At 42.5% G+C, this 27,063-nt stretch overlaps 1 protein-coding gene and 1 pseudogene across 8 annotated transcripts in view; one reads left to right on the forward strand and one right to left on the reverse strand.

The window, feature by feature from the left end:
- The window catches only part of FRMD4B (FERM domain containing 4B), a 334,665-nt gene that overhangs the window by 48,638 nt on the left and 258,964 nt on the right, over window positions 1-27,063 (reverse strand). For 7 of the 8 annotated variants that reach the window (XM_019947581.3, XM_073787546.1, XM_073787545.1 and 4 more), the window contains 2 exons: window positions 21,201-21,257; window positions 20,377-20,399 (listed from right to left, as the gene is read on the reverse strand). The exons of the other annotated variant lie outside the window; for it this stretch is intronic. In XM_019947581.3, coding sequence (XP_019803140.2) covers window positions 20,377-20,399; window positions 21,201-21,257 — 80 coding nt within the window. The remainder of the gene's footprint in view (window positions 1-20,376; window positions 20,400-21,200; window positions 21,258-27,063) is intronic. 8 annotated transcript variants of the gene reach the window in all.
- LOC109552159 (large ribosomal subunit protein eL32-like) lies at window positions 675-1,456 on the forward strand (annotated as a pseudogene).

Genomic DNA, 27,063 nt, shown 5'->3' on the forward strand with positions numbered 1-27,063 from the left:
GAATAAGTGTGAAACGGGAGACTTGAAGTTGCTGTCCTTTAAGACAATTTTAGTTCCTGTGTCCTTAAAGCACCAGTCTCTCAGTATACTGAGATTTTTCTAGTATTAAAGCATTTAACACATGTCTGCTAAACACACAACTTGTATATCTAGTGACTAACTTAAGAAATAGCTACATGTTACAACTGGAGAAAAATACTACCTGTGTTGGATATACTGAAAGATGAACTTTGGCCTTCGACATGTCACCTTCCCAAGGAGTTTTTCATTTTAACTATGCACCATTAGAACCTACCCTAGTCCTAAGATGCGATAAGACATTATACATCTGGAAATGGTGACTAAATAAATCAATAAATTACCAAACGTTAATCACAAGGCAGCATCCTAAATAACAATGAATATTTACTCATTAAGACTTTTTTGGGATACTAGTCAATCACTGGGAAGCAACTAAAATGTGCATTAATAGGCAAGTGGCTTAGGGATCATTTTAAGGAAAGTTTAGACGACTTTAAAAGGAATATAATTGAATAGGTGGAGCACAAGGGATTTGGGGGGGGGTGTGAAACTATTGTGAATAATACTGTAATCATGGATGCATTTATCAAAAGCTATAGAACACAGAGTGAACCATGATTTGACTATGGACTTTAGCTAATAATAATCTGTCGTCTTCTTTTCCTCGGCTGCCTACGGAGGTGGCCGCCATCTCCTACTCGGCATCATGGCTGCCCTCAGACCCCTCGTGAAGCACAAGATCGTCAAAAAGAGGACCAAGAAGTTCATCCGGCACCAGTCAGACCGGTAAGTCAAAATTAAGCGGAACTGGGCTTCCCTGGTGGCGCAGTGGTTGAGAGTCCGCCTGCCAATGCAGGGGACAAGGGTTTGTGCCCCAGTCCAGGAAGATCCCACATGCCGCGCAGCGGCTGGGCCCGTGAGCCACGGCCGCTGAGCCTGCGGGTCCGGAGCCTGTGCTCCGCAACGGGAGAGGCCACACAGTGAGAGGCCCGCGTACCACAAAAAAAAAAAAAAAAAAATTAAGCGGAACTGGCAGAAACCCAGAGGCATTGACAACAGGGTGCGCAGGAGATTCAAGGGCCAGATCTTGATGCCCAACATCGGTTATGGGAGCAACAAGAAAACAAAGCACATGCTGCCCAGCGGCTTTGCCCAGTTCCTGGTCCAGTTCCTGGTCCACAACGTCAAGGAGCTTGAAGTGTTGCTGATGTGCAACAAGTCTTACTGTGCTGAGATTGCGCACAACGTCTCCTCCAAGAACCGCAAAGCCATTGTGGAGAGAGCAGCCCAGCTGGCCCTCAGAGTCACCAATCCCAATGCCAGGCTGCGCGGCGAAGAAAATGAATTGACAGCTCGTGTGCACGTTTTGTTTAATAAAACCGTAAAACGGCAAAAAAAAAAAAAAAATCTGTCCGTATTGATTCATCACTTGTAACAAATGTACCACACTAATGCAAGGTGTTACTGATAGGGGAAACTGTGAAGAGAGGGGGAGGGGAAGGAGAGAGGATATATAACTCTCCATACTTTCTGCTCAATTTTTGTGTAAACCTAAAACTGCTCTAAAAACTGAAGTCTATTAATTTTTTTAAAAAGGTAAAAAAATAAAGAAATATACTTTAAATTAGTGGTTCTTAACTGGGGCAATTTTGCCCCTCGGGGGATATTTAGCAATGTCTTAAGACATTTTTTGACAGTCACAACTGGGGAAGGAGGTGTTACTGGCATCTACTGAGCTGAGGCCAGGATGCTACTATACATCCTACAATACACAAGATGGGCCCCCAGCAACGAAGAATTATCTTGCCCCAAATGTTAATAGTGCTGAGGGTTGAGAAACCCTGATTTGGATTATTATAAAACTCCTGATAATTCAACCCTAAAACTTCTAATTGTACTGTATCTTTCAGACTTAAGAATTTTTCTTTTGTGTCACTCTTAGACTATTAAATATTAGAATATAAATATATCTTAGATGCAACTCTCTAACAGGAGCCAAGTGAGAGAAGCATTAGAAATCCAACTGTCTAAGCCAGCTGAGAAAGGCAAGTCAAGCTGGGCAGCAGACACAGGGACACAATGGGGACTCGGTGGGGACCATGAGGAAGAGGAGAGAACGTTACCCACTTGAAGTTACTTAGGATATAGATTTGACTGTGCGGGACAGAGATCAACACTTTAATTTCTCTTTACCTACAAGTTAGAGCTAGAACAGCATGAAGTGTTCAGGGACTGAGACTCTTGTTGCTTCACCGTTCGTGGGGTTCTGCTGTCCTTCACATGGTCTGAGATAGCTCACCACCATGTCCACCTTTTAGCCATCACGTAGGGGAAAAAGAATAAAGGAGGACATAGCCACTCCTTTAGGGGCAGAACCTGAAAGCTGCCCACATCCCCTAATCCCACTGGCCAGAAAAATCACAAGGCTCTTGATAATTGCAAGGGACACTGAGATATGTAGTCTTTATTTGGGGCAGCCACATGCCTTGCTACTAATATTATTACTAATGTGGAGAAAAGGGAGATTGGATACTGAGGAAACAACCAGATGCCACTGCTGATGGGGAACCACCACTCAGATCAATGTAATTTCTGCCACGTGAGAATGTGGATCCACTATTGCCTAATGATGGCACTTTCTTCAAAAATAAGGCAAAATCTCAGAGTTTCACCTAGAATGTCTGAATTTTAAAATATTGCCTCAACCAAAAAACAAAAAAGGAAAGCCAAAAATAAAAAGTAAAGCATTGTGCAGGCTATATCAAACATACCTGCAGACCATCACTATCGCTTTGCAATTTCTGACAAACTAATAGTAAAGAATGTATAGGGAGGCCCTTCTCAGTTCAGCTTGGTTTCTAGTTTCAGATAATTTACTTACAGTGCAAAACATCAGTAGGGCAGGAGTAAATGAGACACATAAATAATGCTGACAAATGTGGAATCTGGACCATCCCAAAAGATTACTTTCTCAGGAAAAAACACAGCCTTAATTTCTTTGTGTTAGAAAAGGTTCCTATTAATCCTCCAAATCTGTTCACTTGTGCTATTGCAAAATATCCTTTCTTGTGAATACACAACATCACTTTCTATAAGGACCTATTCACACAGGAAACTTCTAACAAGCCACCACCAATAAGGAGGTGATTGAGCTGGGGACCTGTCTATGACGCTAAAAGAGGACGAAAAAGATGGCTGAGACAGATGACCTGGCAGCAAAATGGGTTAAATCGTTCAACAAGCAGTGCACAAGTAGAAACCCAAATGGCCAACAGGCAGAAGCAAGGGTTCAGCTTTATAAGTACTCAGGGAAATGCAAATTAAACCTTCAATGAATTACCACTTTGCACCCGACTGCACTGAGGTTACATGAAGATGAAGGGTGATAGGAACTCCCATCCATTGCTGTAGAATGCCCATTGACATGATCTTTTTGGAAATCTGCATACCCCATGACCCAGAGATCCTTTCCTAGGTATACCTCTAGAGAAACTTATGCAAAAGAAAAGGGTTTATAGCAGCATTGTTCACAGTAAGACAAATAAAGAAAACAGCCCAAATATCCCATAACAGTAGAAATGATAAAATTACAGTATTCATACAATGGAATACCATGCAGCAAACAAAATACAGACTAGCTTCACACAACATGATGAATCTCACGATATTTAGCAAAGAAGCAAGACCCAAAATAATATATACATCACCATCCCATGTATATAAGTTCGAAAGCAAACAAAATGAAACTACAGAGAATCACACATAGGTGACACAGTATAAAGCAAAACAAGAAAATATGTTCTATACAGCCCAAGCACCTCTGGGGAAAAGAGAGGATTTTTACTGGGAAAGGGGGGTCCACTACACAATGGGGGTGAGGTGGGATCCTGGCAACATTCCTCATCGGGTGTGGTTATGTGGCTGTGTAATTTCTAATTTGTTATTTAAACCATTCATACATGTTTTACACATCCTTCCGGGTGATAGAATTCACCTAAAACTAAGTCAAATATGGTTAGTGGGTGTAAGGGAGGGTACTGATGAGCAAGCCCGTTGCCATTCAGAAGGCAAGTGTTTCAAACACTGGTGCATTATTCTTAAGTTAATCCTGATCATTTTCAGAGTTTAGAACCTGAAGGACTTCACGTTTGAGTGGACTGCCTGAGTGCTTATTTGTTCACCCTCCGAAGAACCCCTGCGGGGGAATTTGCCTGGGAGCCAAGGCCACGTGGATCCACTGAGCTGGCAGACGCAGCCAGGTCTGGCTTGGGCAGAGAAGGCCCCTCCTGGGGCTGACAGGCAGGCAGGGTGGGAGGCTAGGTTTATATGAATGAGGATCAACCTCAGAATCCCAAGGGAGGGCCTCTAACAGCCGGGAGGTGAGCAAGCCTGGACGGAGATGTCTCTGCCTCGTCCCAGCAGGAAACACACTCACCCTGTCTGGACGTTCTTTTTTTTTTTTTTTTTTAATTTATTTATTTTTGGCTTCGTTGGGTCTTCCTTGCTGCGGGTGGGCTTTCTCTAGCTGTGGCTCGCGGGCTCTAGAGCGCAGGCTCAGTGGTTGTGGCGCACAGGCTTAGTTGCTCCGCGGCATGTGGGATCTTCCTGGGATCGAACCCGTGTCCCCTGCGTTTGCAGGCGGATTCTTAATCACTGCGCCACCAGGAATGTCCTGTCTGGACGTTCTTGACCCGAATGCAACGGAAGTGTTATTTTAAAGACGAACTTGACCAGAACTGCCAAGAGGGACTGCTTTCTCCAGGTCCTAGCCAAAGACAATGCCCATAAATCTACAAGACTAGCTCCTTCTCAGTAACAAACCAGAAACTGCTATTCTTCATCCTTTCAGCAGGAATTCAGATGCCACAATGAAGAACACTGCGTTTTATCTAATTATCTAGGCTGATAATTAGATTAAATACCTGGTAATACCTCCTTTAGGTATTCCAAGTTCCTATTCTGACAGCTTTCTAGAAGGAAGCGGCCCATGACCCACCATTTAGCCACCGCAGCTCTTTTTCCCGTGATGATTCCTTTTGGCATTCCCAAGCCCCTTTCACGGGCTCTTGTTTTTCTTTACTGACCGCAAAAGCCCTGTAGGAATGTGCCAACCTCACTCATTTTTGAGAGAGCCACATGGCTGGCAGAGCTGAGGCCACCCTTTGTGTGCGCTGGAGCAGTTGTGTGGAAACAGCCACCCCCAGCAGATGTGTGCACCTGTTTGTGCCTAATTGGGAACTTGCCCACAGTGACAAGCAGCCACCTGCCATTCTCAGGCTGGAGGACGAGGGAGTGCGTGCAATTAGCAAACTGTGGTGCTGGCACTTGTGGAGCAAACGGATCACTGAATGAGATCCTCAAAGATGGCAGCTGTCAATGCTTGGTGTGGAAGCACCCTTCGGTTTCTAGGACAGTTTAAAAAAAAAAAAAAGCCCAAGCCCCAAACTTCCCTTTTCTTTTTGATGCTAACGCTCTTCCTTAACTGAAATTGCAAGCAAAGGTGCCTACAAAGCACGTTACATATAATGACCCAATGGAAATGAGCGTAGAAAGATCACCAAGACATAAATTAAGCTCTTTAAAAAGTAACTTGGGACTGGAGTCTTGCATGAGTATAACTCATGCATATGCAAATGTAAAAAAGCTATAGTTAATGCCTGTTGAACACTCAAGATAAAGTCTACCATGTAGCCTAAGGGGCCTCCAAGACCTCAAGCAAGTTGTCACAGCTGGGAGCTCTATTTAATACTGTGCTATGTGCAAGCTAAAGATTTACTGTCTTTAGGAACTGGTGTAAATTAGAAACGTTTGCCAGTCTTCTGGAGTTGCCTGTACAGAGGCTGGTGACAAGCCACTTCCTTATCTATGCTTGCTAGAGAGCTGGGGTGGCCGTCAAAGTTTTGCACTATACTGAAGGAATGGTCCATGGCAATGATCATAACGGCCAGAAAAACTGTATTTAATGTCTGTTAAATGGTGTAACAGGTGTCAACTCAATTACTAAAGCATTCCAGCTGGATCCAGTGTTTAAGGAGGACAGCTTGCTTAAACATGCCATTATTAGAAGGATCTTGGATACTGAATAGAAACACTAATTTCCTCAACTAATCTACCAGCATTGATCAACACCTTGGTCGTTAGCAGTTTAAGGTATGTTCTCAGTTTACTTAGAGCATTTGCTCACTGGCCAGATTGCCTTCACATCACCCATTTTTAATTTAAAAAAAAAATCATGTTTCTTTCAGTTATCTGGGAACTTGGCCTTCAGTGATGAATCTAGTTTATTATCTCCTTGACTTAATAACTAGGGAGTTCTAACAGTAAATTTGTCTCCACTAATTCCTAGGTAAAGGGATTTTAAAGGTTGACAAGCATGAGAAAACACAGGAGTTCTTTTACAATCCCCTGACTAGCAGCATCCCTATTATCTGAGAACTTGTTAGAAATGCAAATTCTCGAGCCCACCCCAGACCTACAGAATCAGGAGGGCAGAAGCTGGGACCCAGCGATCCGTTTAATAAATGACTTGAGAACCACAGGAACAGAATAACAGAATAAACACATCATAAAACAAAGGGAGATTTTCAAGCAAGAGATAGCAATCTACAGTTTAAAACAGGAAAGGAGGTCAAAGAGGCTGAGGACAGCCCAGGAGGTTAGTTTCACAAGACTCTTCGAGGCTGAGCCAGCAGTTATACAGAGTGGATACCTTCATTCAGTCCCTAAAAAAGAAAGGCTTTGAACGACAGCTCACACTCACTGAGCATTACTAGGTTTCAGAGACTGGACAAAAACCTCTCTCTACAGGTTATGCTATTATCACCAGCATCCCCATTACATAGATGTGAAAACTGAGATTTAAGAGAGATTTAAACTCAAACGGCAAGAAAGTAGCAAATATGGGGCTTCCCTGGTGGCACAGTGGTTGAGAGTCTGCCTGCCGATGCAGGGGACACGGGTTCGTGCCCCGGTCCAGGAGGATCCCACATGCCGCGGAGCGGCTGGGCCCGTGAGCCATGGCCGCTGGGCCTGCGGGTCCGGAGCCTGTGCTCCACCACAACGGGAGAGGCTGCAACAGTGAGAGGCCTGCGTACCGCAAAAAAAAAAAAAAAAAAAAGAAAGTAGCAAATAGGACTCCAAGCCTGTGCTTGAACCACTCTAACTCCTCTAATTCCAAAAAGAGACAGAAAATGGGGGGAGGAGGAGGTGAGGAGATGGAAGGCTTCTGCCAGCTTAACTCGAGGCTTCAGAATTTATAATTATAGTGGCCTCTCATCGATTCTACTAAAGTTAGTTTCTGGGACTTCCCTGGCGGTCCAGTGGTTAGGACTCCGCGCTTCCACTGCAGGGGGGCATGATTCCTGGTGGGGGAACTAAGATCCCGCATGACGCACGGTGTGGCCAAGAAATAAAATTTAAAAAATAAATAAAAGAAATAAAGTTAGTTTCTTCGGTGAGGATAGGCTGCATTTTTTAAACCAGATAATCTGGATTAGCCAAAAACTGGATTAAACCACAAAGATCTGAACACGGATAAGAAGATTGAATATGTGTTATCACTCAATGTTTCTTAAACCCAACCAAAACCACTACAGGCTATAGTTGTCCCCTGATAGCAAAGATACCAAATTTAGTTTTAAACAATTTGTTTTAAGAGCCACAAAATCAGACCCGTCATTTTCAGCAGAATTTTAAAACAGGGCACCCAAATCCGCCTGAGAAGCCCAATACCCAACAAAGTTTCCTTAAAACACACGAGGTGTTCCTGATGCCCGATTTTTTAATCTTGACTAAAAAAATTCACAGTAAAATATCTACCCCTGTCGAGTTCTCTCTTTTAGAGAACAGAGGGATTGGGAGGTGCTGCAGAAAGTTGGAAACAAATTGTCATCATTCATAGTCAATCATACACCAAGGCAGAAAGCTAGGGCTCAAATCCACCCCATTCTAAAGCCACCACTGGTTGTTGCAGTTTAGTCAAACTGCTCACAGACTGAGACGATTTCATAATAGCTAAAATAAAGTGCCCGCCTCACTTTCCACCCCTCCACACCAAACCCTGCCAGCTGGTTTAGGCAAGCTGATTTGGTGTGTCCGACCCTGAGTTCTCAGGGGGAAACAGGGCCCGCTGATGTTAAAGACTTACCCAGGGGCCCCTCGGAGAGGTGGCGCTAGATCGAGAGGACCAGTGGCTGCTTGTCTGGGTCTCTGGACTCCAGGTCAAAGTGGAGCAGCCGGGGAGGAGAAGGAAGCAGAGGAGGGAACTGGAAAGGCAGGAGGAGGCTGGGGGGAGGGGCCGGAAAAGCCAGGTGGGCTGGGCCAGACCTTGCCCCCTCTCCTCCCAAGTCACAGGGTCTTTCCAATCTTGGAATTTTCTTCCCACCGCATTTGAACAGCTCTTGATCACGCCTCAAGCCAAATCAGGTGGTCACCATTTGCAGAGCGGAAAGTGAGACCTGAAAGGAGCCCTTCTCCTGGCCTCCCCCTTAAGCTAGGGATGCTCCCCCAGCACTTCTGGGAGAAGGAGGGATGCCCTCCATTCATCTTAACCCATTGAAGCTCCTTCCCTGGGGATCAGGCGTGAGCACACGTTTCTAGGCTGCCTCTGGTTTGCAGCTCCCTCCGACCACTCAGCCCCTTCACAGGACAATAAATGAAACTCTTGTGGCTTTAAAGGAGACTGTCCTGGGCATGTGCTGTGTGGCAGACAAGTGCTCAGCATTTTACTTATACAAAATACAAAAAAAGAACTCATTTAATTCTTATGGTGAACGTAGATGTAGGTGCTATTTCTAACTTACAGATAAGGAAACTGAGGCTTAGAGAGGTCACCTGGCTGCCCACTGTCCCACCAGAGCTGGCACATGGGCAGCCAGGGTTGGGACACAGGCTACTGCAAAGCTGCCACATACTTAGAAACAAATCAACAGAGCAGCCTACCAGCTGGCCCTAGACTTGTAATGTGCAGTAATAAGGTAAGGACTTCGAACTGGATACAGTCCCAGGTCTCCATGTTTGTAGGACGTTTGTGGTCTTAGATAAACTAACCTTTGTGAGCCTCGGTTCCTCATTATAAAGACAGGGATAGTGACCTGTTTTATAGGGTTCTTGGGAAGATGCTATGAAGCTATGTTGCTATGAAGGCACCTGCCTATGTTCAATAAATGTGTTCCTTCGTTTCTGATCACAGCCCATGAAACCAACAATTATAAACACTTTATTTCTACCATTCTCAGAACAGGCTGCGGGTGGATTACTACCACTGAGAAGAATCCCCAGTGGGCGATCTTAGATTAGAGTTGCCAGATTAAATATTTAGAACACACACTCAAAAAGTTATTCGTTGTTTGTTTTATTTGCTCAATCTGGCAACCCTAAGGGCTGGTAATAAGCCACATGGGAAAAGAACTTTGGAAGGGACTTGGCAAGTCCCAGGTTGTAAGTGGCTTTAGGATTGGTTCAACAGAACCCACAGTAACTGGTGGAATTTCAGCCTTGAAACTTGCTCCTCCAACATCATGACCAATCCATGGAATTTGTGTCAGATCCCCCTCACCTCAGCACTCTACCAAAGAGACAAGAAACCGGTGTGCGTTCTGGGGAACACAGCGTCCACTCAGCTAGAATTCCGCTGCTGTTAAATTTCTGTCTGTGGCCTAACTTGTAACAAAGGACGAATTACTCTGTCCATCTGCGGGCTTGATAGGGATCAACTCTCAAACTACATTTTTTTTTTAAGTCTAAAGAATTTCTAATAATAATGAAAATGTGATGAGAGATTTTTCTAAACATTAGTCAGCTTGCCAAGGACTCTGATCCTGTCTACTTTGAAACTTCAACTCTTTTAGAAGAAATGTAATCCATAAGGATGACTTTGGCTGAGAATTAGGTTAACATGAAAATTTGTAAATATTTAAAATAAAAACATTTTAGAAATTCAGAGAGACAGAGGGTAGAATGGTGGTTGCCAGGAGTTGGGGGGAACCCAGTGAGATTCCAAGGTCTGAGCCAGCGCTGATGACATTCCATTGCTGCCAGAAACAAGCTATGAAGAACTGTCTGGCATGTGGGTCCAGGAGTTCGCCAAAGTCTAACTGCATTTGCATTATCAGCCCAAAGCAGTAGATACTGTTAAACATCTTTTGGATTCACTCTTGAGGAATTATCAAGTGGAAAGGCTGAGGAGAAATTCAGAGGATGGGGGTTAAAATCCAAGTACCACCATATGTGGAACAGATATGTGACCGTGATCACTACGTCTGTCTCCACATCTGCAGAATGAGGATCTCAATGGCTATAATTTGAGAAGCAGATGATAAAAGTACACAGGAATACCTGGCACCTAATAGATGATGATGAAAGCAGGGTGCACAATGGTGGAGTGAAAAAAGCATGACCTCTGCCATCAGATGGCTTGAGTTCAAACCCTAACTCCATATGGTAACCAGCTGTATGACTTGGGCAAGTTACTCAACTTCTCTGAACCTCAGTATCTTCATCTATAAAATGAGGCTAGGGACTTCCCTGGTGGTCCAGCAGTTAAGACTCGACGCTTCCACTGCAGAGTGCGTGGGTTCGATTCCTGGTCAGGGAACTAAGATTCTGCATGCCGCAGGGTGTGGCCAAAAACAAATAAATAAATAAATGAAGTACAAAATGTAAACATCAGGAAAAATATTTAAAAAATAAAATGAGCATAATGATACTACCTAGCTCATATTGTTGATACCAGGGTAGCAACTGAGTATTTAGGAAGCTTTTAAAAATGAGTATTCCAGGTGCCAGGCACCGTTGTAACCCTTTCACGTGCATTTTCTCTCTCGATTTTCACAACAAGGTTGTTACTCCCCGTGCTTCAGACCTGGGAGATCAAACATAGTGAAATCAGAAAAGGGTAAGAGGTTCCCAGACATATATGCAAAAAGGCTGTTTTGCAGAATTCTGTGTGGTTCCAGCTTCCTCAATGGAGTACCCATTTAGACACCTACAAGAGGACCCCTTCTTTAACAATCCATTCAACACCCGGGCCTTCCCAATGCTTTACAGTTTTCAACAGCCAGGACCAAGTTACAATTTGCAAGGCCCAGTGAAAAATCAAAATGTGGAGCTTCTTTGGGAAAAAATCATGGAGAATTTCAAGATTTCGAGACAGAAGAGCATCAAACCAAGAGTGGGGTCCTTCCGAGCAGGGGGCCCTGTGTGACTGCACAGATCACACACCCATGAAGTCTGCCCTGCCAACAGCTTTTTCCCTGGTAGGTTTCCACTGTCTTAATTGCTTCCTTTCTGTCTGCCCAGCCTCAGGCGCCTGTGCTGAGAACTGAATGAGCCTGTTCACAGAGGCGCGCAGGCCCCTGGGGGCCAGCAGGTTCTGGGCAGGGCCTCCCATATACGGGGGGGAATCACAGGCTTGCTGCTCTGGGGTGGCAGGGAAGGGCTTTAAGCCTTGGTTTGGGAAGTTTCCGTTAGGCCAAGTGGGTAGTGTTCCATGAATCTTACATTCATTTTGAAAAAGGATGCAGTGCAGGAGATCTCTAGGTCACTGTGCTAAGCTCTGAGTTTTTTAACAAGACAAAATAACATTTAAAAAAATTCTGACATAAGCACTATATCTTCATTTTCAATAAATGAAAACACACTGACATGCAAAGAAGGAAAATTGTAAACATTTCTATCCCCACCATCCCGAGACAACTGTTAGTCATGACAATAGTACCAGCTTAATTTTTTTACCCCTACCATAAACCAGGCAGGGCACAATGCACTATTAACACTGTATTGCACATCTGAACGCTGCTAAGAGAGTAGATCTTAAACGTCCTCATCACAAGGAAAAAAAAAGTTTTGTAGCTATGTATGGTGTTGGATGTTAACCAGACTTATTGCGGTGATCATTTTGCAATATATACAAATACTGAATCATTATGCTCTATACCTGAAACTAATATAATATTACATACCTCAAAAAAAAACATATCTCAATAAAAAAAATTTTTTTATAAAAGAACTGTAATTATTCCCACTTACAGATGGGAAACTGCAGCTTGGAGATGTTCAGTAACTCAGCTAAGATTATTCACCAGTGAGAAGTGGGCTCTGGAATCCAGTTCAGCTTTGCCTAACTTCAGAATCTACTCTACAACAGTCTATGTGGTAGAGAGATCTGTAGGTGTGCAGAAAGAATATACTAGAACTTCTTTCTTTTTTTTTTTTTGGCTGTACCACGTGGCTTGCAGGATCTTAGTTCCCCGACCAGGGGTGGAACCCTGGCCCTAGCAGTGAAAGCGCTGAGTCCTAACCACTGGACTGCCAGGGAACTCCCAATACTAGAACTTCTAATGATATTTATTTTTATTCATTCTTGGAACATGTTACTCTATCTCTTTCCTTTTGATACATTACTCTTTTGACAATAGTTTATAATGTATGTGATGTCAATATAGTTCTACATGTACATAACTATATAATTAAGTAAATAATTAAAAGTATATGCATATTGAGAATGAAAGGGGCTGTATGAACAAAAAAATTGAGGGGCTCCTGCACGATGCTACAACTTAAGGACCAGTTTTTATATCTGTATCATGTATTTGAACATATTGGTATATATAATTTTTTTATAAAAATGGATAATATATATATGCTTTTTTCCTACTTCCTATATTGTAATCATTTGTCCATGTCAATAAATATTCACCTACAACAATATTTTAATGTAAGTATTGGGCTCCTCAAGGATTAATTTTGGTAAGTAAGATCTGATGATGTAGAACAAGGATCTGATATCCATCCTCAAGTCCTATGCCTTCACCCCACCCCCACTCCAATGAACAGTAGAATATACTTAACTATCTGGAAGCCAGGGATTCTTCTTAAAAATGCATCTCTCTTCCCAAAAGAACTGAAATCAGGGTCTCAAAGAGATGTTTACCTATTTTTGTTCATATCAGCATTACTCATAAGAGTCCAAAAGTGGAAGTACCCCAAGTATCCATCCATGGATGAATGGCTAAACGAAGTGGTATATACATACAATGGAATATTAGCCTTCAAGTACAGGCAATTCTGACACACACTACAACATGGATGAACCCTGAGGACACCATGCTGAGTGAAAGAAGCCAGTGACAAAAAAACAAATACTGGGGCTTCCCTGGTGGCGCAGTGGGTGACAGTCCACCTGCCGATGCGGGGGACACGGGTTCGTGCCCCGGTCTGGGAGGATCCCACGTGCCGCGGAGCGGCTGGGCCCGTGAGCCATGGCCGCTGGGCCTGCGCGTCCGGAGCCTGTGCTCCGCAACGGGAGAGGCCACAAGAGTGAGAGGCCCGCGTACCGCAAAAAAAAAAAAAAAAAAAAAAACACAAATACTGCATGATTTCACTTCCATAAGGCACCCAGAAAAGGCAGATTCATAGAGACGGAAAGTAGAATGGCGGCTGTTAGAGGCTGGGGGCGGAGGGAGAGGGGTTATCACTCAATGGGCACAGAGTTTCCATTTTGCAAGATGACAGATCTTGGAGATGGATGCGGTGATGGTTGCACAGCAATGCGGATGTACTTAATGCCACTGAACTGTACACTTAAAAATGGCTAAGATGGTAAAACAACAACAGCAACATCATCTCAAATGCATCTCAGTATACTAGATGGGACTTAGTGGAACCAGACTCCCAAGTACTAAGTCTCCATTCTGTACCGGGCACCCTGCAAGGTGCTTGATCTCACTCAATCCTCACAACGAATCTCCGAAAGAAAAGGGACCTTAGGTTCAGATGGCTTTAAAACTGCCTCAAGGTCGCACCACTAGCAGATGAGGAGGGCTTGTTTCACTCAACCTCATGCCTGCCTGTCTGAGTCCAGGGCCCAGGCCTTTCTCCAGTGTCTCTTATAAAGGATGTAGAAGGACCGTGGCTCAGGAATAAAAGGAAGGCCGGAAACTCAGTCTGCCTCCATCACAGCCCTCGCTTGGTCCAATGCCTCTCACGTTGTAGGTATTAGGTGTTCAATCTACAGGAGTGAATAAGGTCGAGCAATGAGAAGAAGACAAGGTATTCCAAAGGCACTGCTGACTGCGTGCTCATTTCCGGCCTTCTCCCTCTTAAGCTATGTCCTCAAGTGACTAATATTAGCCTCGGGGCCACTCCAGTGATAACACCACTTACCATGGTAGAGTCCACTGCCTGCTGTCCTCACTGCCTTCTATCAGGGACAGCAAGGATCCATGGAGGCCTCCTGATACAAGTGTAAGACAAAATGGTAAATCTGAGATGGTCAGGGAGACCTGGGGACTGTAGGTCTGGTCCTGTCAACCTGAATTGTCATGGATATGTCACTTGTTAGTTCATCAGCTATGAAATGAGGGTTCCAATTCATAGTATTGGGCAGCCCTAACATTCTCTGCACAGAGCAGATGAAAAAGCACCCACTGTATGGGATGGATGATTCCTTCCAAATTCAGGGCTCTTCAGAAAAAGCAAGTTCAGAACTTGATGAATGTTTACCCCAAGAGTTACTGGAATTAAAATCGAGGGATGCGATAATCTGGCAAGGAGTACCAAGAAAAGGTCTGCCAAAACTGCTTATCTTGTAAAGGCATTTTAATACTGAGCTTTCAGCAAATAAATAATCCCCTGCTTCACAAAGTGAAGTCCATAGAACACTGCTCTGGCAGGAGACTCACACATCAGGGACAAATAAGTGTTGGAAACACTGTTTATGTGTCTACTTCTGGGAGACCCGCCACGCACATGAGCAGATTCGAACTTCATCGGAAAGAACCCTGTTTAGCTTTTAACCACGTATTTCCCACACTTATTTGTCTGTGGTTCCCTATGTGTTCTTATCTTGTTTGTTTATTCAACATAGCAACTCTACACATCTGGCCAAGCCATGGGGAAATGTTAAACCATAATATGGTAATATAAACATAATCCACACACAATCGCTTAATCTCACTTGTAACGTGGGAATAATATTCCACCAACCTCATGGATGGAGACAATGAGTTAATGTTTGTAAAACATGTTAAACAGCCTGACACGTAGAATTATTTACCAATCATTAAAAATAAATGAAATATTAATGCGCTGAACTGATTAATAAAAGAACCTATGTGTATCTTTAAGTCAAACCTTAAAATAGAGTCATGACACCAGGAGAGAGAAAAGCCATTTCTTAATAGGTTTTTCACAAAAGTGTTTTGCTGATTCATTACAGCCCTGGCCTGAAATCAGACAGAAACGTTAAATTTCTGTCAAGTCAGCCTTCTTTATTCTGCCAGCAAGGAAGGTAATGATTCTTACATTAAATACAAAAGAAGGAGATACAAAAAAGGAGACTCCTGACAAAGGTGGAAAGCATGAGGCGTGGAGTCCTAATTGGGCCACTCTCTAAGCCATGTGACCTAGACAGTCAACTACTTACTCCCTCCAAAGCTGATTCCCTCTCTGTAAAATGGGGATACCAGTAGCGCCTGTCATCACGGGATTGGTGGAAAGGTTAAACATATTAACAATAATAATAGTAATACCAAGTAATAGAGACAAAGAAACTGAGTTCCAGAGAGGTTAGTTACCCACAGTAATACAGCAAGTGCCTGGGCAATTAAATTCCAAAGCTCTTGTCTTCACTCTTGCCTCCCCATTGATGTGAATAAGGACATACTCAGCACAGCACCTAGCCCACGGGAGCTGCTATTTTTATCATTGTAACTGATTTTAAAGGTCCCGGAAATGGAATGATATTTTAGAGCTTCAAGTGCTCTAGAGGTGTAAGAGTAGAAGTTCTTTAAAGTCTTTGCTTGTTCCCCCCTCCCTTCATTAACTACTCTCAAGGCATCCAGAGAAGTTCCTCTCCCATGGGAAAACAGCTGTTCCCAGTAGCACAGCTGTAAATTGTGAACTATTCCTTCCCATTTGAAGCTAGGTGACAATATGCCTTCATGGTGACCCAGTACTGAATTGTAAATTGTAGTCACTCACTCTTTCTTATAAGCAAAAAGTGCCCTAGTCACATAGTTCCCTTAGTAATTTCCACCTTTCAGGATCTTAAAAAGAAAAGAAAATGCTTTGCTTTTACAAACTCATTTGCGGCTGGCTCAGTGATGAAACCTTGCCTCCTTGCCGTGTCAGCTTTCAGGAATCCTGTGTTTGTCTGTGTTGTGTTACCCAAGTAGCTTGTTATCTTTGCAGCTTAAGGGCTGACTTGGAAATTCAGGCTGTCAACTATTTAAAGAAAAAAGTCCCCATGCCACTATTTTAATTAACTTTCAGAGAGCAAGGTTTCCTACTGGTCATGATAATGTTAACTTAAAATACTCAAGGAAACAGGGCAGGAAACAAAATAGGGGAGGACTGTTGTTTTTAAAGGCATTCTAGGAAGAAGAGTTTGAGCAAAGCCATAAAGGTGAAATAGTGAAAGCATGTGAAGAAAAGAGAAGAGAGGCAGGAACAGATATTAAGGTGTATGAGCAGTAGAGTGTGGGAGGTTAAAATGTATAATGCAGATTATGGGGGGCCTTGAATGCCAAGTTAGGGTTTTGGAAGATGGGTGTCTGTGCAATGAGAAACTGTAAGAGGTGTCTGGAAGTCAACAACAATGATCGCATTTATGTCTTAGTAAGATACCAGGGGGTTATGTGCAGGTGGTAGTATACAACGGAATCAGAACAGATCTGGGAACTTACTGGCTATGTGACATAGTCTCTTTGGCCCTAAAATTTCCATCTATTAATTTGTTAAATGGTGATGATAACAACTGTGGTGGGAATTGAATGAAATCAGGCATTGACTTTTAAAATAATGTCACAGAAAGCAGGCAAAGAAACAACACACACACACACACACACACACACACACACTTTTACAGTCAGGCTGAGTGGAGGAGACTAAGGGCTGAGAAAGCCAGCGTTCTGATAAAGACAAGGAAAGAAGGGAGGTGTCTGACAGATGGACAAGAAGGTGGGAGGGAAAAGAGAAAATCCTTAGAGATGATTCAAGAGAGAATGGTGGTTACTCAAGGGGAGACACTGGAGGAGGAGTTGGTCTGGGGGCTGGGATGGTGGCGGGTTCAGCTTTGGAAATTCTACATTTGAGAAAGAAGACCATATTCACGAGGAGTGGGTGGACCACAGCAGCCTCAAGAATTAGGTGTTCAATCACTGTTTTAATTGAAAAAGCCACATTGCCCTGGTCTAGGAGGGTAATAATTGGGGACTTTTTCTGATCCACAATCAAACCTCAGTGACGTTCTAAAAGCTAAGAGCTGCAGCCACTGACATGTAAACAAACAGAGAAGTGGAATTCAGAACTGCCACGGAGGTAGCTCTTGATAGAAAGTCAAATTTCTCTGGAAGGAAGGCCCCTGCCTAAGTACCTCTGCATCCTAGTTGCCTAGATGGGTGCGGACCCATTTCAGGCATTTAGGAGACGTCACTGGATAAAGCTATGAAGTTTGTATAATTTTAGTTTAGTGGTATCAAGAATGCATAAATTCCATTTCAGCGCTTCATACTTTGCCTCCTTTGAGGAATTTCCCTTTGCTTGTTCGCCACCTGAGAAACATCACTTAAGAAAATAATCACAGGGACTTCCCTGGAGGTCCAGTGGTTGAGACTTCACCTTCCAATGCAGGGGGTGCGGGTTCAATCCCTGGTTGGGGAGCTAAGATCCCACATGCCTCAGGGTCAAAAAACCAAAACATAAAACAGAAGCAATATTGTAACAAGCTCAAAAGGGACTTTAACAAATGGTCCAAATCAAAAACTCTTTAAAAAAAAAAATCACAGACAACCCCAATCCCAACTACACAAAGATGTTCATCAAAGCATTATTTATATCAGCAAAAAATGGGAAACAATTCATATTTAAGACAACAGAGGAGTGATAAATTATGTCCATCAATTTGATGGAATATGAAAGTGGAGACTGCAGGAACCGTTCTAAGTACTTTGTATATATATTAATTCATTTGGTCATCATAGCAATTCTGTGGGGTGTATACTGTTAGTATAAGTCCCATTTTACAGATGAGGAAACTGAGGCTTGGTGAGTTTAAATAACTTGTTCAAGATTATATAGGTAATAAGTGGCAGACCTGGGATTTGGGTGAGGCTTTCTGGTTCTAGCGTCTTTACTCTGATCACTACACCACACCGCTGCATGGTATTTTTAAATTTTTGGCCTGAGTTTCTTAAATTAGTTTTATAATAGAACTTTGGAGGAAAAATATACCCTCTCCATTCAGGGGAGGAGGAGATCAGATAGGGAAGGGGTGGTGACAGTCAACCAGAATTCTGCTTCATTATATACCCAATGACAAAAGTTCACATTTCCTATTCTTTCTTTCACCCTCATCAGTAATAACTAATGCTCGTAAAACAAACTGTCATCTACAAAGTCCTTAAACATCATTCGTAGCCTCAAAACTACCCTGCCAAGTCCCATTTTCCTTAATCCCAATTTACAGATGAGAAAACCGAGGCTGAGAACGGACAGAGGGCATTCAGGGTCACGGTGCTAGTTTCTTGATTCCTAGTCCCAAGCTCCTTCTACTACTCAGTGTGGTTTAGACAATTCCAGAACAGTGTCCTCCATTTCTTTAGTCTAGTAATCACTCAGGAAACCACCAGAAACACACTGAAATTAAGGAAAAGAATTGGTTTGTGCTTGGCCAGACTGACTCACCAACCTTGAAATCCTAGGGCTAAAACGTCTGTACTACCCAAGGACCGTTCCTTCTAAGCCTTCTCCTGCCATAGGCAAGCGATCTTCCCTAAGGAAGGTTTGTGGAATCAATCTTTCTCTTTGATTCTTTCCCCTGACACGTGATTACAGCTTCTTCAGACCCTACTACATCTCAAAAGCCTCTTCAGAGGTTGCCAAGAGATGGGACAGGATGATAATGATGAGGGCAATAATGATACTATAATAGTTAATAATAATAATCAAAGCGTATAGAGAGCTTGCTACATGCCAGATACCGCCCTGGGCAATGTTTACATACAATTAATCTCACAACAGACCTACGAAGGAGGTACCATTTTCCTGATGAGGAAATGAAGCTCAGAGGGTGTCCATCACACGCTTGACCGGGAGAAAGTGGGGGAGGAAGGGTTAGCGGTTCACAGACCGCAGAGGCTGAGCTGTTGGCTCAGAAGCCCTCATTTATAAATCAACTTCAGACTCACCCCCTACACGATGGAATTCCTCACATATCTGATCTTCCTAGGAAACATGGCTCCTCCAGGGAAGACAACAGTGGAGAACACAGCCGCTCTTGATGTTAATGACCTAGAGACTAATTTATCCTCTTTTCATGCTCTGACATTTTCTTTTAATTAAAAAAAGTTCGGTGTTCATTGATCTTTATGAGTCCTTCAAAGCATATTTCCTAATCTAAAATTTTTTTAAAAATAATATAGCACAAAACAGAGCTAAAAGGAGAGTGTGGTGAGTGGATCATGGCGTGCTAAGTGGAAGCCTCAGTCATTCTACCGCATTAAATGGGCAGATGTGGAAAGTGCTTGGAGTTTCTGAGGTGAAGCATGACTCCATGAGTGGACGTTTTCAAGCTTGGAAGGCATTACTTGGTTATCAGCCTGTTCAGCACACTAGTCAAAGCCTTGGCTGGGAATGAGTACTAGTTGATCTGTAAATAATCTACAGGTAAAGGTTAACCAGCAGTGGAACATTAACACTGTAGAGGCGAGGCTTTGTGGGTCGTTGGCCTGTGAGCTGCTTCGAATTGGAGGTCTTGCCTCCACCTTTAACCCTTTCTACTACCCCCACGCAACTATTGCATTAAAAGAACAGAATGGAGCAGATAGAGGGTGAATTCAAATATAAACACTCTCTGACGATTTGGCCAGTTAGGCAGTTAGAACCAGTAAGTGCCTCGGTGGCCACAATACAACTGTTAGGTCAAATATATGAAGGGTGAGGCCCCTTTAGGGCAGCTGCAAAAAGAAAGCCCCTATTAATCCCTTAACTAAGCAGCTGATGGATTTAATCTTTTTGTGCTTATGGTATAATTCTTTAAACACAGGATTATTATAAATTTAAAGAATCAGCACGGGCTACCCAAGTTTTTTATAGATTTCTTCGTCTTGCTCACAGATGATGGAAAATAGAACTTTGGAGGACTTCTGAGTACAATCTGCTGTCACTCTGGCTTGCAAAGCTTCATTCCCGGATTCATTCACAAAAAGAATAGGTCTCTATTTGAAGAGGAAAGAGACCTCAGTCTCTCGCCTGGGGATCTACTTTCTTTTGCTTTGCATCCATTGTTATTTAAAATAGCATTAAAAGATTCAGCTAGGGTTATTTTGCATAGTAATATTCGAAAAGGAACCATACCTGGTGTAATCCCCTTTGGCTTCCTGAAATAAAAAACAAATATAGATGATCAATTTGTATTGATGGTGATTAAGCTAAAAGAATTGTACTCCTGATCATTTTCCCCTCTTAAAATGCCTGAGTTTTGTTTTGAAAACTTTTTCACAAGGAACACCTTCCCTACATATGACCCTGGAGAAGAATGTGGCATTTAAGAAATCGTTATTACCCAATAATTATTTCTTGTTTTTAACAGAAGAGACAAATCTATCTGAAAAAGCATAGATGATTATTTCTCCTTTAATGTTCTGAAGATCACGAGATAAAGGCCTGTCCTTCGGAGCAGCACACTTTTTAGTCTGGCCTCAGACTGTTTAAACCATGACACAGGTAAATCAACACATGCCATTTGTTTTCTTTTTCTAAACCAGCATGGAACACACTGCTTTTTCAGTTACATGTGCCTTTAAGAATTAAAGGGCTCTTTAACTCCACCTCAAGAAAAAGTATACAAAAGTTACTAAATTTAAATGCAAATTACAGCTGTTGTAACAACTGCAGCCTCCCAAATTCAAGCCACCGGGAGCTCTTTGCCAGCAATACGGTCTTAACTCTTCTTCCTCAGTGAAGTCTAAGTTTCATTTTCTTCTGAGACATATCACACTCTCGCTCATGCAATCCACACTAAAACAGAAAACAGTGGCTCACATCTTATACTGGCAAACAACCAGAAGGCTTTAAAAAGCCGTCAGCCACTGGCCCATGCAAAAGATTCAGAAGGGCAGGCAGTTCACAAAACCCAACAAACAAAAGAAGCGGGTAAGAGGCAGTTTGTCAGTTCTTACCTGTAAAATAAGCGCCGCTAACCTGAAGATAGTTTCGCTGTCTACTTCGATTTGCCCCTGTCGGTGGAAAAGGAAAGCATCACTGAACACAGGCTGCCCTAGGTCGTAGCAAATGGCTGTGGAGTTGGGGAAGCTGTCACAGCTTGGTACCTTCAGTTTAGGATTGAACGCAGATCATACCATTGCAGGGGGAAGGGAGGGGGGCGTGGAGAGACGTATCCAGGGTTAAGGGGAAGCCACATTGTGTGTGTGTGTGTGTGTGTGTGAGAGAGAGAGAGAGAAAGAGAGAGAGAGAGAGAGAGAGAGAGAGGGAGGGAGAGAGGGCGCGCGCGCCAGCACTTTAATTAGCTGTGGGAAATTGTGTTTTGAGAGCAGTATTCTGGAAGGAACACACATGACTTTGAAACTGAAAATTCAGACAGCTTCTAAATGAATAATTTTTACCTCTCTAAGTTCATTTTGAAGCTCTGCTTTTCTTAGATTAGTTTGCTCAGTGTTTTCCTGTGTCATAGCAGTTATTTTGGTACACACACAATGCAAATATTATAAAAAATATAAGTTCTACTTCTGTGTCAATGAGACATTATTGAATTAATATTTATACTCTTGTAGAGAAAATGTAAGCCTTAAGAACAGGTTACAAGGCTTCCCTGGCGCAGTGGATAAGAATCTGCCTGTCAATGCAGGGGACACGGGTTCGATCCCTGGTCCGGGAAGATCCCGCATGCCACGGAGCAACTAAGCCCGTGCGCCAAAACTACTGAGCCCGTGTGCCTAGAGCCCGTGCTCCTCAACAAGAGAAGCCACCGCAATGAGAAGCCCGTGCACCGCAACGAAGAGTAGCCCACTGCTCGCTGCAACTAGAGAAAGCCCACGCACATCAATGAAGACCCAATGCAGCCAAAAACAAATAAATTAATTAAAAATTAAAAAAAGAACCAGTTACAGAAAATGCTTGAGATAAAAATTCTGTTGCTTTATACTGAAGTTTGATGAACCCTAATTTATCATTTTTCCATGATTTTATTTTATTTTTTCTATTTTTTAACATTTTCATTCCCAGAAGGAAATCTGGTACTCACTCGACCCTCCCCACCACCACTTTATTTATTTATTTATTTATTTTTAATATTTTATTTATTTATTTTTGGCTGCGTTGGGTCTTCGTTGCTGTGCACAGGCTTTCTCTAGTTGCGGTGAGCGGAGGCTACTCTTCATTGCGGTGCGCAGGCTTCTCATTGTGGTGGCTTCTCTTGTTGCGGAGCACGGGCTCTAGGCGCACGGGCTTCAGTAGTTGTGGCTCACGGGCTCTAGAGCACAGGCTCAGTAGTTGTGGTGCACAGGCTTAGTTGCTCCACGTAATGTGGGATCTTCCCGGACCAGGGACGGAAACCCATGTCCCCTGCATTGGCAGATGGATTCTTAACCATTGCACCACCAGGGAAGCCCTCCACTATTTTATTTTTTCAGCCTTTAAGATCCCAAAGAAAAATAGGAGTTTGAGGCTGTAACTAACAGGAATACTTCTTCAGGTGCCTGGTACAGATGCATAACTGTGTCGGGGTATTGCCTCTATCAATAACACTCACATGCACCTTCATTTATTTTGTTAAATGTGATGACATATGTAAATATCATTATTGCATTATGGGATAAATTACAACATTGAGTAGTAGAGCAGGGTCTTTATTAAAAAAATTTTTTTTGGGGGTGAGATGCTAGCTTATAAGCATTAACACATGCTAAAACAATTCCATATAACCCCCTCCTTGCATAAATCCTATATAATTAGTACTTGAAAGTGCATAGTGTTTAAGAACATGGGTCTGGAAATTGCCCTACACTTTTTTTTCTTTCTTCTCTCTACCTGTTGAATCTGAGCTGGAGAGTTTTCTAATTATACCAAGTGCATCAGTGGTGAGTAATTAAGTAGTTTTAAAGTAAATGCACACTAGGTAGGTTTATAGAAGCAGTTAGCTCAGTGAGAATTTCTGGAAGGTTTATGCTTTTCTCTCAAGTGGCCAAGTGATTTGATCGGGCTTCTCAAAAAAACAACAAGAACAACAAAAAAAAAAAAACCCAAAACTAATAATAATTCTTTTAGAAGCCATAAAATAAAATAAACAAACCCCAAACCTGGGATATTACAATGTCAACAGTGATAATTACCTGTTTCCCTTATATTTCATCCTCCAACAACTAAGTATCCCTTCTGAAACCTGAGGCAGTGGATCTGCTTCAAAGTTTTTCGCTTCAAAAGCTGACAGGCCCAGAGCCTTGGAATTCAAAGCTCGCCTATAATCTCTAGAAACAGATTATAAAATCAAAGAGAAGCCAGGTTGATTGCAGAAATCAATTGCCCTCTGTCTTTCAGGCAAGAGACAGTCGTTTTCTAATCTGGTGAAAGATGATGAAGCAGTTAATCCAACAGGTGAGGTGGGTGTTGATCGAGATTAAATTTTAGAAAAGCTAAATTCCTTATCTTCAAAGAAATAGAAACTCATGTGGGGCATGGGGGTGAGGGCTTCACAGGGGAACTCAAGAACATGTTTGAGTTTAAATTAGACCTGAACTCGTTAAAGTCAAATCTGTCTTAAAATCAGAGAGAAGAGGGGAAGTGCGTTAGTTCAAATATTTTTTTAAAAAAACTGAAGATGAATAAAGTATATTGAAAATTATTGCCAACTCCTCTGACACCCTGGGACCCCTTTGCGTCCTCAGAACCTTAGATGAGTCACTGGAACAATATTTTAGACACCAACTTTTCAGTTTAGTAAATTAAAAGACCTCAAACAGATACTCTTAAGGAAGTTGCCAAATATTTCTCTACATTGGAAGGGTCATCAAATATTAAAAATGCTGAAATGAGGAGCTAAAGCATGCAAAGTACCAGGCTCAGACAGCTCCAGGGGAGAGGGCAGGCAAATACGAAGCTTGCCTGTGGACTTTTTCACCTACACCAGTGGCCCCGACACAATTCTGGTGGAGGAAGGCCATGGTGGGCGGAACAGTAGGGCCTTTGAGAAATCTCGTTCCAGGAAGAGAGGAAAATGAGTGGTTTGGCAAAGCCCCACATTCTTTTACACATCTTAGGCCCCACCTCACCTTTCAGTTAACCACTCTTCTGGAAATACAAGGCAACATATTTTAAGTTCTAAAACTGACTGTCAAGGTTACCTGACTTGTGCGTGGAGTTCACCAAACAATGGATTCATCAAGAAAATACTGTTTTGCCTGTTTCTCAGCGATTTCATATGGTGAAATTTAATTAAGACTTGTACAGAACTCTGGAGTTTCATGTCTGAAGGGTAAAACTTCTTTAGAAACTGCAGTCTGCTCTTGGATAGAACATTTCCTTTACTTACAACCATGGCAACCGAGGTAACCTTATAGGTACTGGGAAAGCTAACACTTGAGAAAGGGATCACCTCAAAGGCAGAGGTAATGGGATCCTTCAGTGGGTTTCCATGATTGTCAAGGATAAACAAAGAGAAGCAGAGGAGTGAAGCAGGGGATGTGGCTGAATGCACAGAGGTAACGTGAAACAGTATCAAGTGCTGGTGCTATACTCCCAAAGCTCATTTAACAGGATTATGGATCCAATCACGAGGTCACTGGGTTCAGGCTCCACCTTCGACATCTCACTTTTGGTCCTTGACTTGTTGGCTCAGTTGGCCAAGACATCATGCTAATGAGGTGACCTCTAGATTTTGACTCCCAAGTAGGAAAGCAGAATAAAAGAAAGTTTTAGAACTTGAAAGGGACTTTTGTGAAAATATGACTCCTATGATTTTACAGATGATGGCACTGAGGGCCAGGGGCAAGAAGTGAACTACTCAATCCTGCAGCACATGTTGACTCTGGACTCTTTCGACTTTACCGTGCTTTAGTTAACGCCAGTGCAAATCTCACCAGGAATGTCCTAAAGGCATGCTTTTGGTAAAAATTGGAATCAGGTTAAGATCAGAAAAATGACTCCAAATGCCACCTCCACTCTTGGTAGGATAGTATGTCACCATCAAACATACACACTCACATAGAATGGGAAAACTATTTCTGAAGACCCATTCTGCATTTTCTGTATTGATGTATTGATAGTACTCCTATTCTGCACTATAGCAATGAACATTCATAACTTGGTCACAAATACTTCAGATGGAGAACTACTTGACAAAACGTTGAGAAACCTCCATTTGTTTCCAAGTCTACTACTAATCATCTATTTAAGGGTTAAGTCTACCAAAAAACAAAACAAAAACAACCTGTAGAACACCAACAAATAAATGTAGAAGAAATGAAAGAGATAAAAAGAATTACAATTTGCAACAGTCATAGTACTAATTGATTCAGGCAGTACTTTTCAATAAGTAAAAGCTATTGGGTGAAAGTTAGATGAGAAACAGAATATTTACATAATCACAAAGGATCTCTCCATAGGGGAGAATTAATTACAAAGGGGAAATGGTAACTTTTCAATGGTGAAACCCGACAGACACCATCTTAACCAAGGGATGAGATATCACCAATAACTGGGAAGACCAGCATCATGTGCCTTCTGATACGTTCTGAGAAGGATATAACTTCATCTACATACAGTGCTGTGCTGCTAAATGTAAATGTTTCACAACCAGAAATGCGGGAGGGGGTACAAGCTCTGATGTGTAGCATTTGTTGATTTCCATGGTGTGAACATTCCCACCATGGCTGATTTCAAGCTACCGGTATGACATTACAGAACATGGAGCTGCGAAGAGATGTGACAACTGGCTCTCATAGATGGTACTAACTGGTTCTAGCACACCGCTGGGTAGTATTCCTGCCAAAAATACACCACTAGATCTAATCATGAGAAACCTTGAGACAGAAATCTGGCCCATACTCTTCAAAAATGTCTGTGTGATGAATGCCAGAGGAAGGCTGAGGAACTGTTTGAAAGCAAAGGAGACTAAAGAGTTATAACAACTAAATGCAGTCTGTTATCCTGGATCAAGAGGAAAAGTTGTTATAAAGGCACTACTGATACAACTGGATTGCATATTAGGCAACAGTATAGGTTCAATGTTAAATGTTCTGAATGTGATCATTGTTATATGGGTCTGTAAGAGATGTCCGTTATCCTAAGAAAGATACCGTGAAACATTTAGGGGTAAACAGTGTAACTTACTCTCAAATGGTTCAGAAAAAAATTACACACATTTGGAGGTGGGGGAGATAGAGAGAGCACCAGTACAAGTGTGAAAAATGTCAACAACTGGTGAAGTTGGTTTGATAGACATACATTTTGTGTGTGTCTGTGTGTGTGCTATTCTTGCAACTCTTTTGTAAGTTTGAAATTATTTCAAAATAAAAAGCTTGTTAAAAAATTGATGTATTTTCCGGGAGGGTTGGATATCTATTTGTCTCGACTGCCTCGTACCCCAACCCCCTTTCTGAACAGAATATCCCATTCTTTTGGAGAATTGCTTCTCTCCTTACTGGATCTAATGGAAATACAATCATCCTTCTGTGGGCAAGTGATGGAAGAGGGTTCAAAGACCTTCCTAAGGATTTTCCAAATTAGAACTAAGGGAAGAAAGCTCTCTCCCTCTGGAGGTGACATTGGGAAGATGTGAACCAGAGACAATCAGTGACTACAGATGGACAGAAAGGGGCTTCTTAACATTGGTGGTCAACTGTGTCCACTGCTGAGCTGGGCCAGACTTCAAAGTCTGGTTAAAGTTCAAAAATTGTCGAGAACGATGCCTTGGATGCTGCTTCTATGCTCTCACCTCAGTTTACCAGTAAGCCTGCAAACAGTGCAAAGAACCAATGGGATAAGGACACAAATGAGTGAGTTGATACAGCTCCTGGGAGCCTCTCTAAC

This window comes from Tursiops truncatus, chromosome 10 (assembly GCF_011762595.2).
Source record: "Tursiops truncatus isolate mTurTru1 chromosome 10, mTurTru1.mat.Y, whole genome shotgun sequence".
Taxonomy (NCBI): Eukaryota; Metazoa; Chordata; class Mammalia; order Artiodactyla; family Delphinidae; genus Tursiops; species Tursiops truncatus.